General features: G+C 37.2%; 1 protein-coding gene across 1 annotated transcript; it reads right to left on the reverse strand.

Moving 5' to 3' along the window:
* Nucleotides 1–295: 295 nt before the first annotated feature.
* Nucleotides 296–3,265, reverse strand: F3'5'H (flavonoid 3',5'-hydroxylase). The gene is made up of 3 exons (XM_016597113.2): nucleotides 2,885–3,265; nucleotides 1,789–2,363; nucleotides 296–1,197 (listed from the first exon to the last, which is right to left on the reverse strand). The coding sequence occupies exons 1-3, from the start codon at nucleotides 3,198–3,200 to the stop codon at nucleotides 565–567; spliced, it is 1,524 nt and encodes a 507-aa protein (XP_016452599.1). The 5' UTR covers nucleotides 3,201–3,265; the 3' UTR covers nucleotides 296–564.
* Nucleotides 3,266–19,050: the final 15,785 nt, after the last annotated feature.

Raw genomic sequence — 19,050 nt, forward strand, 5'->3', positions numbered from 1 at the left:
TGATCTTTTGTGAAATAAAATTCATTGAATCATTTCTATTTTGTTAATTCCTAGCTTTTATGCAATTTTTAAAATGTCTTTAAAAATAACTTCGTTCTAGTATTAAAATCTCAAACCCAAATGGATATTTCGGCATCTACTCAGTGGATTTTGTTAACAGGATATGTCTAATCTTCCTCATTAGAAAAGTTATAAGGAGATAGCCCCATAATTACATCATACTAATGCTTTATTTTATAAGATTTTCTGAATATTATGAAATGGATCAAAAGTCTTTAGGCCTGCAATTCCAATACAAGAAGAAAAAAAATTCCAACTTTGTTATTATCTCCTTGCAATATGTCCGACTCACATGGATATATAGAAAAAGTACCAACTGACGACAAAGCAAATAATCCAGAAAAACATCAAGATTTTCACAAAGACAGAATTAGAAGAAGCCAAACATATTATAAGAACCAAAAAAAAAAAAAAATCTTCAAGGTAGCATTATCAATAGTCTATAATAGCAAGCACCAAATTCCAAAATTGAAACCAAATTAAATAAGAGGCACCAATCAAATTCTAAGGTGCATAAACATCCAAAGTTAATCTTGGAGTAACCATAGCTTGAAGAGGGACAGCTTTCTGCAAAGCTAATCCAAAAGCTTCCTCCATATTAAGATCAATAACATCATTTGGTAATTTCCAATCAAATGAATGAACCAAAGTTCCCAATATATACTCTACCATTACTATTCCCATTCTTGTTCCTGCACAAATTCTTCGTCCTGCACCAAATGGAATTAGCTCAAAATCGTTCCCTCTTGGATCAATCTTCACGTTTTTCCCACTCAAGAACCTTTCAGGATTGAACTCTAGTGGTTTTTCCCACACATCAAAATCTCTTCCAATCGCCCAAATATTAACACTCAATCTAGTGTTTTTTGGTATGTAATAACCATTCACTTCACATGGTTCGTTCGAGATTCTAGGGAGATTTAATGGTGTAGATGGATGTTTTCGAAATGTTTCTTTGCAAATTGCTCGTAGATAAGGAAGATTTGGGATATCAGATTCAAGTAAACGCCTATTTCTTCCAATAACTTGATCCATTTCTGCTTGTGCTTTTTTCAGAATTCTTCGATTTTTCATCATTTCTGCAAGTGCCCATTCTATTGCACTAGAAGAAGTGTCTGTACCAGCGGTGAACAAATTCTGATAACAAAATTTTGTCAAAGAAAGAAAATTAAAGTCCCTATAGAAGAAAAATAAATGTAGATATTAAATAAAGACCTTTTCTATTTATAGTAGTTTTTTTAACAACTAACTGTCACTGAAAAAAGCTACTACTGAAAAAATCATTTCAGTTAACGAGACAGCCAGGGTACTGTTACGTGATCATTCACTGTGAAAAATTAAGACTAAAATGTTACTGACTAAACGATGTTTAAATGAAATTAATTACTGCATAGACTCTAAATGATTAAAAAAAATACTATTTGTGTTGCTTTCTTTATTGGAGTACCTATTTTGTGATAAGCTAAACATAATATATGCAAGAATTTTATTAATATATACTGAATAAGCAAAGAAAATTACACTAAAAGCACATTTAATTTAATCGGATATAGCAGGTTTTACCCTATTTTTCAAGTTACCATAGGTTTATTACAAAAATTATATATTGTTACGGTCAAACTTAATCGGATGATATAAAAGATTGATATATATGCTCTTTTTCATCCATTTTTCAAGTAAGGTTGTTTCAAGTAAATTTAGATGGCATAAGTATTTAGAGTAACATACCAGCAAAAGTGCTTTGATATTAGTTGTACTGAGCCTTTCGCCTTCAGAATTATCCCTATTTGCCATAACAACATCAAGAAAATCCTCTTTCCCTTTACGTTCATAGCTAGTTTCCTTGTGTTCATCAAACATCTTTGTTAACAAAGCATCAAACTTCTTGTGTAAATTCTTCATTCCTCTTTCAATTCCTTGTAAATCCAACCAAGCTAATAAAGGAATAAAATCTCCAATGTTAAAATACCCTGCTACTGTCATTAACTCCACCACCATATCCTTAAATTCATTAACCTCAGCACCTTTTTTCGCGAAAACTCGCTTGCTTAATATCACTTGTCCTATCATATTCGCCATGGCGAATGTCAACATCTCCGCCACCACCACCCGCTCGCCTTCTCGGCTCATTTCGGACATCGATTTTAGCATGTGTCCTAGCTCATTAGCACGAACATTTGCCCAATTTTCTAAAGCTTTTCCCCCTAGCATATGCAAGTTGCTCAATTTCCTTAGCAATTTCCAACGTGGTCCATAGTGTGCAAAAACCATGTCTTGTGCATTATAGGCCAAGTGGGTGGCGCCTGTTTAGAGGAAAAAATATAGTAAATTGTTAGAGGAAAAATAAGAGAAAATTTCTGTGGGAAAGAACCTTTTATTTAGTTCAGTTGATACCAAATGACAAATACATTGACGTATTTATATGTACCAAACGTTAATTCTAAACTTACATCAAGATAAGACTAATCACCTAGAAAGTACAAAAGAAATTCTAGAATAGGCCTAACATATTCATGATTTAAATTTAATAAATTCGACTTAACTTTAAACTCATTATACTTTTAAATTATGAGTCTAGATCTAGTATTTGTTGAAAGTTTAGTAGATTTTCACACATATATTTACGGTTTGTGTCAAAAATACTGAGATCGGATGAAACTGTTACACAAGAGCTGCGGATTCGCCATTGTTTAGAATATTGGATAATATAAAAAAAATAATCAATAATCCTTGCATCTAGAAGATCACAAGGTAAGCCTATACAACAAAAGCCATATGAATTCATTTACTAATTAATTTTAGAATATTGAGAATTAATAAGCACCTGCATTAGGTGGACGATTGGAGAAGTTGATATCAAGTGTTTTCAAGAATGCTTTAGCAGCATCAGGAGTAGAAGCAACAGCCATGCCACATGTGCCAACTTTTAAATACATAACAGGTCCATATTCTTTGGCCATTTTTGCAAGTGAAACATGTGGCATGGCTCCTAAGTATGGTAGTGCGCCGATCACCGGCCACCCCCTTGGGCCCGGTGGGAGACGGCGGCGGCCGGTAGTTTTTGAAAGAAGAGTTGAAATGAGAATATGTGATATAAGGAAAATTATAGCTGCTGTAGTAAGCTCAGTAAATAGCACCATATTGTTTAAAGCAAGAAGAGCTTGATCAAGAATTAAGATGAAACTTATGATACTTTGAATAATTCTAAACCTCACAATTGTGTATATATATATAGTGAAGCTTTTAATGAAATTTCCGTTTGACCTATGTGATTTGGTAGGTTAATGTAAGTTGAATGTCACGTTGATTGTTTACATCGGCCATTCAAACATTTATCTTGCATAGTTGCCTTTTAAAATGTTTGCTGGATACGATTTCATGATTTTAGAACACATAGACTAGGCCGAAACATTTTATCATAGGCCCACAGTTGCTCTTTTTATTTATTAAAAGAATTAACCCAAATAGCCCTTCACCCTAGCACTTAAACTAAAAATAGCCGGTGAATGTATAATATATGCATAATTTATGTATTGCATATGTATAATTGTGTATAATTAATATATAATCTATGTATATGGCTAGAAAAAGTAAATAATTAATATGACCGGCTGTATATATATAAAAAAACCTTATTTATTTTAAGGAAAAATATCACAAATTTGTACGAGAGGTCTTTATGGTAATATTTGAAACTACATTAAGACCTCAGTGTATGTTTAACCTTTTATTTTTAGTCAATTACTTTTCCTTTCTTATTTTCTGGGGTTGGAGATCAACTCATAAATAGGATCATTTTTGTCATAATATACCCTTTACCTTCATCCACTGAACAAAATTATTTTATAATTTTTTTTGTTTTATTTTTTATTTTTATTACTATTTAGGGGAGGAGGAGAAGATGTTTAAATGATGACATACTTCATTATTTATAAACAATTTAACTTTAAGCTTTTCATCTTCCCTTAGAAGATGATTTATAATCACACAAATGTCTATAACTTGTTTTAGACACATGTTTCAAATATATTTTTTTCTTAAAATTTATCACGTACCAAACTACCCCCAAGACGTGACTAGCACCCAGCTAAGATCACTCGCCAGGCGAACCAATTCATGTACTCTAAACCTTTTATATAAGCCATGAGAGAAATACGTACAAGTCCAAACACATTAAAAATGTGAAATAATTATCCAACTAAAATTATAAGTTATTAATAAAATCTAATGAGTACTCAAATAATAAATCTCTAACTCAAATTTTATACTAAGACCATGGAGCATTTAATAGAGTACTAGGAGTTTAACTGTCGGGCATGCAAACCCCAAAAGAAATAATAAACATAAGATAGGTAGAGCTGAAACAGCGGCCTCCATGAAGGGGGGCTCACCTCAGCAATAGAATTCACTCAACAAACTCGTTTGCCACTAGCCTTGTCCTCAACAACAGTATCTGCATGGACATGCAGGTAAGGAGTGAGTTATACGTAAATATAACCTAGTAAGATCCTCGACCCGCCACTCTGAATACCTCTGGAACAAGTATTAGAAAATACAAACACACAACGAGCACAAAAATAATATGCACATAAATTCTTTCACCATATAATTACTCTATAAGATCCAAACTAATATTTAACATCACACTTATATCTTTAACACAATTCATACTAAGGACTTGTCATAAGCGGCAGTGAAGAAAATTAATCAAACAACCCGATGAGTCCACGGCGGCATACACAATGTCCCAAATCTATCACGGCGGCATACACAATGCCCCAAATATATTACGGCAGCGAAGAAATAATTTCTATCGCCCCAACGCCATAGCACGAGGCTACGCCACACCACAAATCATTTAATAAATAATTTCAGCTTTTTTACAAAATAATATATATTTACGGCTAGTCATAGACCACCGATTTTGCCAAGCACACGCTCGTCCCAACACATGCAGACAAAACATACTTTCAAAACGGATTTGGAAAAGCAAGTATCAAAACTTAAAGTCTCACTTACCTCGCCAGTGACAAGTTTTCCAACCTTGCGACTTCTAAAACACCAACCAAACAACCTCCAATGGACTAAATCTATATAGAATATTGATTAACGATTTCAATTATATTAGTCAGGTCTAATACAAATTTTTTCTTAATTCAAGCTTACACTAAACCTTAATATTTTACACCTTAAATAATACACTCAACGTATAAATATTTCACTATCCAACACATTATTTAATGTATAATTTTATATATTAATAACTCATGTTTCAAGTATAATTCTATATAAATACCTACATTTAATGAAATTATAGCAAGAAAAGCGTTGCCATCTTTAGCTTCTCCTTAAGCAAAATAAAACGCCATCGTTCCGCAAAGATCCTCTATCAAATTAATTGCTGGATACCGTAGATCACTAGATAATTGTAAGCAACTTTATTTCTATCTCAATTATCTATTAAAATCCTTTCGAAGCTGTCAATGGCCTAATTTGGTAACTGAAAGAACGAGTAAAGTAAAGGAAAAAAATTAATTAATCTCTATACCTGGTACTAAAAAAACTAAGTAGCAACTTTCAATGTTTGCTCCGTCTTTCAACACCGCCACTTCAGTTCAGAAGATACAGAGTATGTAGCTAGTCATACCTAGGGTGAATTTTATAAAAGAATACTATTAACCTTGTTCTCTCTAGCATTGGTATTGTTTGGGCCCACAAGTCAGTTCATGCACATAATATCATTAAACTCAGACATTGGCAACACTAGTAGAGAGACTACGGTGTCCCTGCCTGATCGAATATCACACCTTCACTATATACTCTATCCACAAATATAGTCTTCCCCACTAGGATTGCCACCACGTATGGCACATTAAGGGATTCGGTTCTCCGTTCTAAATTTAAAGCTAAAGATAAGGATACATACGAATACGTAGAACCTGTGTCAATAAAAGTATAAGCCATGTGGCAACTCATAGTAATAATACGTGTAACTACCAGATTAGATGCCTCAGCATCCTGTCTGGTCATTGCAAAGAATCTCGGTGCTCCACCCGCTTCCTGAACACCTTGTGCACCTTGTCTATTATGTCCGCGGGCACCTTGTGGAGCGGCTCTAGTTGGTTGAGTCTGAGTCTGCTTAACTATAGTAGTTCTTAGTAGCTGTATAACAGCTTGACTATTACTAGAATTATACTTCGGACAATATTTAGCGATATGTATGTTTTCACCACAAGTAAAATAAGCACCCATAATACCAAAGCAACAACCATAGTGGTTCCTACCACATGTATAACATCTCGGATGATGTTCGAACTGAAACGAATTGTTATCTTTCCCATGCGTTTGTTGCTAACCTTGCCTTACCGGAAACGTACTCCCAGAAGACCGCACCACTAACTCTGACTGAGTAGGCCTAGACTGCCCACGGTTAAAACCACTCTTGCCCCCAGATGGAGCTCCGCTAAATCTGTCGGTGCTACGAGCCCTTTTACCTTCTCGCTCGGCCATGTCCCTCTCCTGATAGGACTCGTAACGGAAAGCAGTATCAACTAAATTTTTGTAGGAACCACCTCGGACATCCCTAACCACCGGACCACGATAACGATGCTCAAGCCCATTCACGAATCTTCTCACCTTCCCATGCTCATCTGCAACCAGAAAGTGTGCATACGTGGCTAACTCAGTAAATTTAGCATCATACTCTATAACTATCATAGTACCCTGGTGCAGTTTCTCAAACTGACGTCTCATGTCGTCTTGTTTGCTCAATGGAACAAACATATCCATAAACATAACTGAAAACTCTGACCAAGTAATAGGTGGCAACCCTGCTTGTCTACCTCTCTGAACTGAATTCCACCATGACTCTACAGATCCTGAAAATAGAAAAGTAGCAAACTCCACCCCACGAGTCTCCTTCAGCCCCAATGTAGTTAGTATCTTTTAACAATGCTCAGTGAACTTTTGCGGCTCAATAGAAGCCTGTGTAGCATCAAACTCTCTAGTGGCTTAAGATTCATAAAATTCTTAAGATCCTTAGATTGCCCTGTATTTGCAACTAGCTGAACAACCTGCTGAGAGGCTATCTGAGGAGCTACAATATTCAGTTGAACTTGTGCTTGCGCTTGCGAAGTAGCCTGGGGAGCTGGAAGTCCACCCTGAGTTGGTACTAATACCTCTAACACAATCAAAAACCTCACCACTGCGTTTGCAGGTAGGGTAACAATAGGTACGGCAGCTGGCACTGGTGAAAGAGCATCATGAACCACTTGTTCTTGCACTTGATCTGGCATAACAGCTTGGGGTTGACCCATATTTACAACTTCAGGCTGAGGAGCGGCATGTCTTCTAGTCCGAGCTCTAGTCTGATGAGCCCCAACTTGACCACCACCTCGGGTAGTACCACGTCCAGCAGATGAGGGTGTGTGTCCCCTAACCATTAAGAAATACTCCAAAGTCAAACTCAAGTTATTTCAATGCACGATCACGGAATGAAATAAGGAAAAACACCCTAAATGCTTAGTAGCCTCAAAATCATAAGTATGGGCGCCTACATATGATGGTAGGCTATAATCCCGCATTTTAGTCGCTTATTGCACTCTAATTCACTGTACTTTTATTATGTTTGAGCTTTAATCACTAGGGTTTAGTACTTATTATGTGTTTTATGCCTTGTAGGAGTGATTCCGATTATGTAGATATTGTGGAGCTAATTTGAGCTATTTGGAGCTTTGAAGTTTAAGTAAAAGCCCAAAGGATTTCGGGGGTCGAGGACCGAGTATACATAGGAAAAATGAGAAAAAATTGTCAAAGAAATATAACAAGGATGCCACGTCACAATTGGCATGAAAATGTTTGGCAGAAGCAAAGAATTCACATTCTATGTTCAAAATTGATGTCTGCCTACGTGGGGGACAAACCTTTTGCCTATGTCGTTCATCAGAGATAAAACATTGAACGTTTCCGAATTCCTCCATTAATGCGGTGCGCAGTGCATTTCCCCATGCGGCGCGGCTGTACAAATTTTGTCTGCATCTTCAAATGTTGAGTCCCCTGGAAATCCCCATTATTGCCCCGCACAACGCGTCGCCCCATGCGGCGCGCCTGTGTATTTTTTCTAGAGCTAATTTCTATTTACGCCTAAAAAAGGGTAGTTTTGTTCGGGATTTATTTTAGGGGCGGCTTGAATACACCAAAACACCATTATAGAGGAATTTTTGACACAATTTCGACCTAAGGAGGCTTGAAAAGAACACAAGCACAAGGATTTGATCATTCCTTCCTCACTCAAGATCCGGGTTTGGATTAAATTTATGTTTTCCTATACTTTAGTTATATTTGTGAAGAACTTCTCCATGTCTATGGAGTAGATCCTTTTGGGTTTTGATTAATTTGGTGTATTGATGATTGTTTGTGGATTATAACTCTATTTTTATGTATTTGAATCATTTTTGGAAGATTTAATTATTGCATTTATATTCACTTGTTCTTGTAATCGAAAGAGGCATAACTTGTGATATCTTTACATTATATTGTTGGTTGAGTTCATAGATTCTTCTACGTAATTGAAAGAGGCTAGTTGAATCATTGATTAAACCCAGTTAGGAGGATAATCGAGAGAGGTTCTCCTAAAGACCTATCAATTACGCATTCTTACATATCTTCACAGAGCTTAAATTGGTTCATATTGAGAGGTTGAGACTTAATCGAGAGAGGACTTTGTACTAAACAATTGTAATGATAATTAAGTGAATTCGAGAGACTCACTTGAACATTAGAAGTGAATTATCTAGAGTTAAATCCCAGACAATTATCTTGCACCTATCCTATCAAAACCCCATTTTCTCCCATTGATATCTTCCTTTGCTTAGGCCTTGCTTCGATTGTCATTAGTCAATTAGCTCTAGATTCTTAATTAATTTTAATATTAATCATATAAATCTCAACTGTCGATCCTCCTAGAAAGCAATCAAGATGGAAACTATGAGAATACTATTTAAATCTGATCCCTGTGGACACGATATTATACTATACTATCTTTGACTAGCGAACACAATTTAAGTGTGTGTTTTGCGCTCGTCAACATACTCATGAACAAGAGTCTACTTAACACTGCTCCATGACTTTGGACTTAAAGCCTAAGCTCAGATACCAGTTTTGTCACGTCCCAAACTACCCCAAGACGTGACTGGCACCCAGCTAAGATCACTCATTAAGTGAATCAAGTCATGTACTCTTAACCTTTTATATAAGCCTTGAGAGAAATACGTATAAGTCCAAGAGCAGTAAAAATTATTAAATGCAAAATAATTATCCAACCAAAATTATAAGTTATTAATAAAATCTAATGAGTACTCAAATAATAATCTCTAACCCAAATTTTATACTAAGACCATGGAGCATCTAATAGAGTAATAGGACTTTAACTGACGGGCATGCAAACCCTAAAAGAAATAATAAACATAAGATAGGTAAAGGTGAAACAGCGGCCTCCACAAAGAATGCGGCGGCTCACCTCAGCAATAGAATCCACTCAACAAACTCATTTGCCACTAGCCTCGTCCTCAGCAACAGTATCTCTATGGACATGCAGGTAAGGAGTGAATTATACGTAAATATAACCCAGTAAGATCCTCAACCCGCCACTCTGAATACCTCTAGAACAAGTGCTAGAAAATACAAACACACAACGAGTACAGAAATAATATGCACATAAATTCTTTCACCATATAATTACTCTATAAGGTCCAAACTATATTTAACATCACACACTTATATCTTTAACACAATTCATACTAAGGACTTGTCATAAGTGGCAGTGAAAAAAATTAATCAAACACCCCGACGAGTCCACGGTGGCATACACATGTAACACCCCGGAAAATTTCGAAGTACTTAAGTGCTAGTAAGAAAGATGATGTGTGCTAATTATATTATTTTGTATGCAGACGAGGACTATTAATATAATGGATATCAATTGGATTTGATAATAAGTGTACGAGGCATATTATAAGTGATGTGGGGTGTAAGGAAAGCCCTAAGTCCAAGTCAAGTTGGAAATTACAAGATAAGTACAGACGTCTCCATACCGATCCGCGAGACTCTACTAAACCTGCTTGTGACTCATAACACCGATGAACCTAGAGCTCTGATACCAACTTGTCACGACCCAAATTTCTCTCCATGGGGTATCGTGACAGCACCTAGTCTCTAAGACTAGGTAAGCCTAAACAATACGCGAAAACATTAGATAAGAGATTAAAACTTGAACATCCCAACAATTTCATAAAAGGAATCTACCAAAACTCAATACATAAAATTGCAAAACCTGATGAGATATAAGTCACAAGCTTTAAGTATAGTACTGAATAATCCTATACATCACTGTCTATCAAAATATAAATAAATAAGAGAAGAACGGAATAGAAGGGGACTCCGAGGCCTGCGATCGCGGGCAGGTATACCTTAAAGTCTCCAAGCGGCAACACCGCGTACTAATATCAGGGCTGGTAAGATGCACCAGGATCTGCACAAAGACATGTGCAGAAGCGTAGTATGAGTATACCACAACGGTACCCAGTAAGTGCCAAGCCTAACCTTAGTAGAGTAGTGACGAGGTCAGGTCGGAGCTCTACTGGAAACAATAGGTAACAAGGCAGAAGATATAATATTATAATGAAATCACTGAGAAGTGAACAATGAGAAATTTTAGAAAGATAACAACACGGAAAATAGAGGTAAACAACAGGGGCGCTCCCGAGGTATCGCCTCGTAGTCCCAAAAGTAAATACACAATAGGGGCGCTCCTGAGATACCGCCTCGTAGTCCCTAAAGTAAATATAAAACAGGGACGCTCCCGAGATACCGCCTCGTAGTCACAAAAGTAAATACACAGCAGGGGCGCTCCCGAGGTACCGCCTTATTGTCCCAAAAGTAAATATGCAACAGATAACCAATGGGACAGTGAAATTTACAGCAAGAAATCCTACAGTTAAAGACTGAATACAAAATCAAGGAAGCAGGTAATCCAACTAAGCATGCTGCACAAATTGCAAGTAAGAGATAAGACACGTAGACATGTGACATTAGGCTAAACATGATGACTACACATGCCAAAGTAACTCCGTTAAGGGATTAAAAAAAAACTACTCAACAAGAACTAGATTTTTAATATTTAACCCGAGTACGCACTTGTCACCTCGCGTACACGGCCTTCACGTACTGCAACTACCATAATAGTACCAAAATCTAAGGGGAGTTTCCCCCACATAAGGTTAGACAAGTCACTTACTTCAAATCTTGCTCAATCAATCAATAAGAAAGTCTTTCCCTTGATTTTCCTACTCCGAATGACCCAAATCTAGCCAAAAGCAATTACATACTATAAATATAACTATAAGAAACTAGTCTAAATAATAAAATTATGACTTTAACAAGGAATTAGAAAATTGCCCCAAAAGGTTGACCCGGGCTCACTTCTCGAAATCGGGTAAAAGTTACAAAATACGAACATCCATTTGATATCGAGTTCACCCATACCAAAGTTACTCAAATCCGATACAAACTCGGGACCCCTGGGATCCCGTCCGAATATACCAACAAATCCTAAAATATCATAGGGACTTAGTTGAGCCTTTAAATCACATCAAATAACGCTAAAAACACGAATTGGATATCGATTCAAGCCTAAGGAACTTTAGAACTTCTAACTTCCACATCTGATACCAAAACCTATCAAATCAAGTCTGATTGACCTCAAATTTTGCACACAAGTCACAATTGACATTACGGACCTATTTCAACTTCCTGAATCGGAATCCGAACCAGATATCAAAAATTTCACTCCCGGTCAAACATTTCCAAAATCATCCAATTTTTCAACTTTGCCAATTAACGCCGAAATGACCTACTGACCTCCAAATCAATATTTGAACACTCTATTAAGACTAAAATTACCATACTGAGCTATTAGAACCGTCAAAATTCTATTTCGGAGTCGTCTTCACACAATTCGAATTACGGTCAATTCATACGACTTTCAAAATTATGGGTTGGTTGAAGATTTTGTTAAACAATTAGATTTGTATTAGTAGTTAGGTTAGCTGTCAGTAGGTTAAGGTTTAGTGTGTTGCATGATTTTCATGTGCCATGTGGCAGTTCCGAATTGGCTTGTGTGGCATTTGGTGATAAAGGTTGCCTAGGGAGTATCGAAGAGGTGGATTTGGGAGAATGTTTGTCTCTAAGTTCATCCGTTAGAGTCTCAGAATTGGGGGGATCAATGTCTTCCTCCATTAAAGAGGAGAATTTATTAGAGGTATGAATGCTATTAACTTCCTCTTTTGTGGGAATATGCCTTAGAGGCGCGACTGATTGGGACATGTGAGCCAAGACTTTTGAGTTTCAAAATCTTAGGAAGAAGAAGTTTTGTTATAGTTAATTAATGAGGGCTTTGAAGACGAAGATGCAGTATTAAAGTCGATTGTTTTTTTTTTATAAAAAAGTTTTTGAGTGTTAAGATACTTACCTGATGCCACATCAAAAATTTTAACGTCTATACCTGTTTTGGAATTTGAGGAGGCATCACAGAGTTGTTCTTCTGGTAATGGTTGTAGCTTCTCTATCTTCCTTGATTTGTGCAGTTTCTTCTTTTTGGAAAAGAAACTGTGTGCCAAGTATCATTTGGTAGATGTTGTTCTTCGTATGAGTTTTGGTTTTCCATGGCTACTGGGTTCTTTTGGATGTAGGGGCAGGAGGGGTCAATGTGCCCTAGTCGTCCACATTTTTTGCACAAAATATTTTCCCTTCATAAGATAATTGTTGGAGATGAGATCCAATTAAAATGCTTGGTTGGACAGGATTCTCCAGCGGAAGCTCTACACATAGTCTTGCATAGCGGCCCCTTAGTGTTGCACTGGTGCATGCATCAACTTTTAGTAATTTTCCAATAGAATTTCCAATCTTCTGTAGTATTATTTCATCATAGAATTCCGTAGGTAGTTGTGGTAGGCGTACCCATACGGCGGTGTGAATATGTTTTTCTATTCCTGTAAAAAAAAATTGAATCCCATTGTTTAACGGACATGAATTGTCCATTAATGAACCGAGGTCCATTTTGTAGAGCTTGGATCTTGTTTTCTTCTTTGGTGAACTTTATCACAAAGTAGACATGGCCTAGGTCGGTCAGAGGGAATGCTTCTGTGAGTTTCCATAGCTTGATGATTTTCTCCTTTAGGTATTGGTGTTGTATACGCTTCCCAATTAATTTGATTATTAGGGAGTGTTTCCAAGGAGAATATACATTAGATTTCGATCTTCATCATTTAATTGGATATGTTTGATACCTTTGATATTCAATTTTGTCGTGTCTTCTTCCTCAATATCCTCTATCGTTAATCAGAATATTGATTAACGATGTCAATTATGCTAGTCAGGTCTAATACAAATTTTTTCTTAATTCAAGCTTATGCTAAACTTTAAGATTTTACACCTTAAATAATACACTTAATGTATAAATATTTCACTACCCAACCGATTATTTAATGTATAATTCTATATATTAATAACTCATGTTTCAAGTATAATTCTATATACTAATACCTACAGTTAATGAAATTATAGCAAGAAAAGCGTTGCCATCTTTAGCTTTTCCTTAAGCAAAATAAAACGTCATCGTTCCGCAAAGATCCTCTAGCAAATTAGTTGCTGGATACCGTCGATCACTAGATATTGTAAGTAACATGGTTAGACCTCTCTATAACACTATTCCTATATAATAATATTTCACTATAAAAGCTAAGCTTTTTCGGAACCAATTTGCATGTTATGTTATAATATATGTTCTATATAACAGTACTTCGCTATAACATCCAAAAATATTCGGAACAAACGAGTCTGTTATAGAGAGGTTTGACTGTATCTATTAAAATCCTTATAAAACTGTCAATGGCCTAATTTGGTAACCGAAAGAACGAGTAAAGTAAAGGAAAAAATAATAATTAATTTCTATGGTACTAAGAAAACTAATAGTAGCAACTTTCAATGTTTGCTCCGTCTTTCAACACCGCCACTTCAGTTCAGAAGATACAAAATATGTAGCTTCATACCCAGGGTGAATTTTATAAAAGAATACTATTAACCTTGTTCTCTTTAGCATTGGTATTGTTTGGGCCCACTAATCAGTCCATCCACATAATATCATTAAAGTCACACATCGGCAATATTAGTAGAGAGACTACGGTATCCCTGCCTGATCGAATATCACACCTTCACTATATACTCTATCCACAAATATAGTCTCCCCCACTAGAATTGTCACCACATATGGCACATTAAGGGATTTGGCTTGCCGTTCTAAATTTAAAGCTAAAGATAAGGACAAATACAAATACGTAGAACATGTGTCAATAAAAGTATAAGACCAATGGAAACTGATAGTAATAATACGTGTAACTACCACATTAGATGCCTCAGCATCCTGTCTGGTCATTGCAAAGAATCTCGGTGCTCCACCCGCATCCTGAACACCTTGTCTATTATGTCCGTGGACACCTTGTGGAGCGGCTCTAGTTGGTTGAGTCTGAGTCTGCGTAACTATAGCAAGTTCTTTGTGGCTGTATAACAGCCTGACTATTACTAGAATTACCCTTCGGACAATATTTAGCGATATGTATGTTTTCACCACAAGTAAAACAAGCACCCATAATACCAAAGCAACGACCATAGTGGTTCCTACCACATGTATAACATCTCGGATACTGTCCGAACTGAAACGAATTGTTATCTTTCCCATGCGTTTGTTGCTAACCTTGCTTTACCGGAAACGTACTCCCAGAAGACTGCACCACTGACTCTAACTGAGTAGGCCTGGACTTCCCACAGTTAAAACCACTCTTGCCCCCAGATGGAGCTCCACTAAACCCGCCGGTGCTACGAGCCCTTTTACTTTCTCGTTCGGCCATATGTCCCTCTCCTGATAGGACTCGTAACAGAGAGCAGTATCAACTACCTTTTCGTAGGAATCACCTCGGACATCCCTAACCACCGGACCACGATAACGATGCTCAAGCCCATTCACGAATCTTCTCACCTTCTCATGCTCATCTGCAACCAGAAAGTATGCATACGTGGCTAACTCAGTAAATTTAGCATCATACTCTATAACTATCATAGTACCCTGGCGCAGTTTCTCAAACTGACGTCTCATGTCGTCTTGTTTGCTCAATGTAACAAACATATCCATAAACATAACTGAAAACTCTGACCAAGTAATAGGTGGCAACCCTGCTTGTCTACCTCTCTGAACTGAATTCCACCATGACTCTACAGATCCTGAAAATAGAAAAGTAGCAAACTCCACCCCACGAGTCTCCTTCAGCCCCAATGTAGTTAGTATCTTTTAACAATGCTCAGTGAACTTTTGCGGCTCAATAGAAGCCTGTGTAGCATCAAACTCTCTAGTGGCTTAAGATTCATGAAATTCTTAAGATCCTTAGATTGCCCTGTATTTGCAACTAGCTGAACAACCTGCTGAGGGGCTATCTGAGGAGCTACAATATTCAGTTGAACTTGTGCTTGCGCCTGCGAAGTAGCCTGGGGAGCTGGAAGTCCACCCTGAGTTGGTACTAATACCTCTAACACAATCAAAAACCTCACCACTGCGTTTGCAGGTAGGGTAACAATAGGCACGGCAGCTGGCACTGGTGAAGGAGCATCATGAACTACTTGTTCTTGCACTTGATCTGGCATAACAGCTTGGGGTTGACCCATATTTACAACTTCAGGCTGAGGAGCGGCATGTCTTCTAGTCCGAGCTCTAGTTTGATGAGCCCCAACTTGACCACCACCTCAGGTAGTACCACGTCCAGCAGATGAGGGTGTGTGTGTCCTAACCATTAAGAAATGCTCCAAAGTCAAACTCAAGTTATTTCAACGCACGATCACGGAATGAAAGAAGGGGAAACACCATAAATGCTTAGTAGCCTCAAGATCATAAGTATGGGCGCCTACATACTCATGAACAAGACTCTACTCAACACTGCTACATGATCCAGGACTTAAATCCTAAGCTCAGATACCAGATTTGTCACGTCCCAAACTACCCCAAGACGTGATTGGCACCCAGCTAAGATCACTCGCTAAGTGAACCAATTCATATACTCTTAACCTTTTATATAAGCCTTGAGAGAAATGCATACAAGTCCAAATGCAGTAAAAATTATTAAACGCGAAATAATTATCCAACTAAAATTATAAATTATTAATAAAATCTAATGAGTACTCAAATAATAAATCTCTAACTCAAATTTTATACTAAGACCATGTAGCATCTAATAAAGTAATAGGATTTTAACTGACGGGCATCAACAGAGTCGCCAAGAGCTGTCACACCCCTTTTACTACCCCCAAAATGATAAAATGAGTTATGGATGGTGGGTTAAAGAGTTTCTCCAATTAAAGTGACAAACATGAATAGGGATTATTTTATTTACAGAGTCGCTACTTGGAATTGATTTTTTTTTTTTTTTTTGGTATTCCAAGTCACCTTTTGTTTGAATCCCTAGTCACAGGAAGATTTGACTCTTTTATTATTGGTCTGCAAAACAAAGTCCAGGTAAGGAATTCTGTTGACCGGGAAGAAGGTGTAAGGCATTCTCCGAGTCCCGTGGTTCTAGTACGGCCGCTTTATTGACTACAACTTGGCTTGAATTAATTTTGGATAAACTGTGATTTATTGGTTTCCATATTTTATCTATCCGCTTTTAATTATTAAAATATGGAATTATCTTTGAAACGATTCACGTGTGTGAAACCGTTTTATTTATTGTGCCAAAATCATGTTACGCGTGCGGGTACACAATTAATAGCATTTTATTATATTAAGATTATTTTGGTCAAAGTTGCGCGAACACATACTTCGATTTTAATTTTGGAAATCACAATTATGTCGCGCGAACGTATACATAATCGAGATAAACTAATTAAAAGCGCGCCTAAAACAACTATAACGATGTTCATTATTCTTCCTAAACTTTAAGATTATTGTGAGGCCATGACTTATGAATCAAATATTATTGTGGGAGAGATGGTATGTGATTGTGATATTATTGGGTTGGACAAAGTCTATTTTGGACCATACTACTTTAAATCATAACTTAAGTGTAAAGTCCAACCATTCCCAATTTTAGAATCACTTCTCCATGGCCTACAAATCTTTATCTATGGCCCAATTCTAGTTTCAATCCATTTAGAAACTGAATCATGCTAAATTCTATACTCACAATCATAACTTACTCATACTAGGAGACAAAATTAAAGTAACCAACTTCTCATACTAAACTCAAGCAAGAAACGAGAATATGACGTTTACTAACACAAAAATGTTTACTGTATTGAAACAAATTAGCTAGATTCAAAACGCTACGAAACTCATGTCGCGCAAACAACAACCTTCCAACGCATTAGGCAGCCAAACGACACAGATAAAATAAAATAAGTGAGCAATTCAAGATCAGTGTGCCCAAGCATAAATCAGTAACTTGCAATTAAAGCAAGTATTATAAACATTTAAAATCATTAAAAAGAGACTAGATAAGGCTAAAAATGAACCTCAAAGCCTTCCAATATATTGATAAGGGAACTTGTGCAGCAAATCGCCTATTAAGTAAATGGAATGTGAAATCAACGGCGTCGACCTCGAACGGAACCTCACCGGCAAGCTCAAAGCTCGGCTGAAACTTTTAGAGAAGTGGCTGGTTTTGAGCTAGAGTTTGGTGTATTTTTTACTGGTTTTTGGGCCTGCTTTGAGACTATTTCAAGATGGTTTTAAGAGCTGGTGTATGGAGGGGTTTAGAGGGGGTTAAGCTGCTGTGTTTTGGAAGTTTCATGTGGCTTTTTAGGCTGGTTCGGGGTCAGTTTTCAGCTCGTTTTTGGAGCGTGTTTTGAGGTCGTTTTGGGGTGAATTTTGAGCTCCGATTTGGCTAATCCTTGATGAGTTTTGGGGTGTTTTAATGGCTGAAGTTTCAGCTGGTTTTCATGGTTATTGAGTGAGGAAGATGAAGTTGTTTTGAGGTTGTTTTTTAGCAAGAAGATGGACAGCAGCTGCTGCGTTTTATTTTTCTTTTCCAAGCAGCTGTCTTTTTCTTTTCTAATGCTGTTGTGCCACTTCCTCTCTTTTTGGGCTTTAGGGTTCCTCCTAGGGGATGTTCTATCCATCTCCTCCCAGAAGAAAGGAATTGGGGATTATTTTTAATGGGTAGGGAGAGTGGTATGGAGTTTGTGAGTGGGGGACAAGCATGAGGGACAAGGGAAAGTGGAGAGGGGACAAAGTGTGGGGGGACAAAGCACGAGGGCAAGCATGGGGGACAAGAGAAAATAGAGTGGGGACAAAGTGTGGGGGACAAAGAGTGGGGACACGCGTGGGAAGATGGGAGCGGAAAATATTCAAGCACGGTAAAAAATTAGGTGCTCACAGCATGCCCCTCTTTGCTTGGAAACATTAAAAGTTTTCAGGCAAAGATAAATTGAGCCGTGTGACTAATTTTTGACCATATCGTTATTCAAAAGAGGAAGAAAATAAAAGAAAAAGGTGCAAACGAGTCCTGGTTTTGGACAGCCTACATATCCCGGGTTATAAGGGAATCAGGTCGCGTGTAGTTCAAGAAGAATAATGGAGTGATGAGTTCGAAAGTCGAGCTAGGTTCCGTGACTCCGGTCCGTGGCCCTGTTATTACATCAAAATCTAAAGGAACTAAACAAGCCTATCAACTATAAGTTACAAGATTCCTATCTATAAGTCTTTTGAAGCTTGATCTTGAGTCTTGAATGGTTCTTCATGCAGACTTTTGATTGGAGCCTTGATGCTTTCTAGCTATAGGTTCTAGTTCATTCTTCTTCAGCTTTTCGAATCAAGAGGGGACATATAGAGCTTGTGACTTCAGCCACGTCTTGAGCAGTTCACATCTTTCATCTGCATTTTAGATTCACTTCCTT

Source organism: Nicotiana tabacum, chromosome 9 (genome assembly GCF_000715075.1).
Source record: "Nicotiana tabacum cultivar K326 chromosome 9, ASM71507v2, whole genome shotgun sequence".
In the NCBI taxonomy this organism is placed as follows: Eukaryota; Viridiplantae; Streptophyta; class Magnoliopsida; order Solanales; family Solanaceae; genus Nicotiana; species Nicotiana tabacum.

Excerpts from the sequence above, each read along its gene's own strand:
- F3'5'H (XM_016597113.2), bottom strand. The coding sequence starts at position 3,200 with ATGGTGCTATTTACTGAGCTTACTACAGCAGCTATAATTTTCCTTATA. Across the intron at positions 2,364-2,884 it reads CAATCGTCCACCTAATGCAG|GCGCCACCCACTTGGCCTAT; the intron begins GTGCTTATTAAT and ends TCCTCTAAACAG. Across the intron at positions 1,198-1,788 it reads ATATCAAAGCACTTTTGCTG|AATTTGTTCACCGCTGGTAC; the intron begins GTATGTTACTCT and ends TTTTGTTATCAG.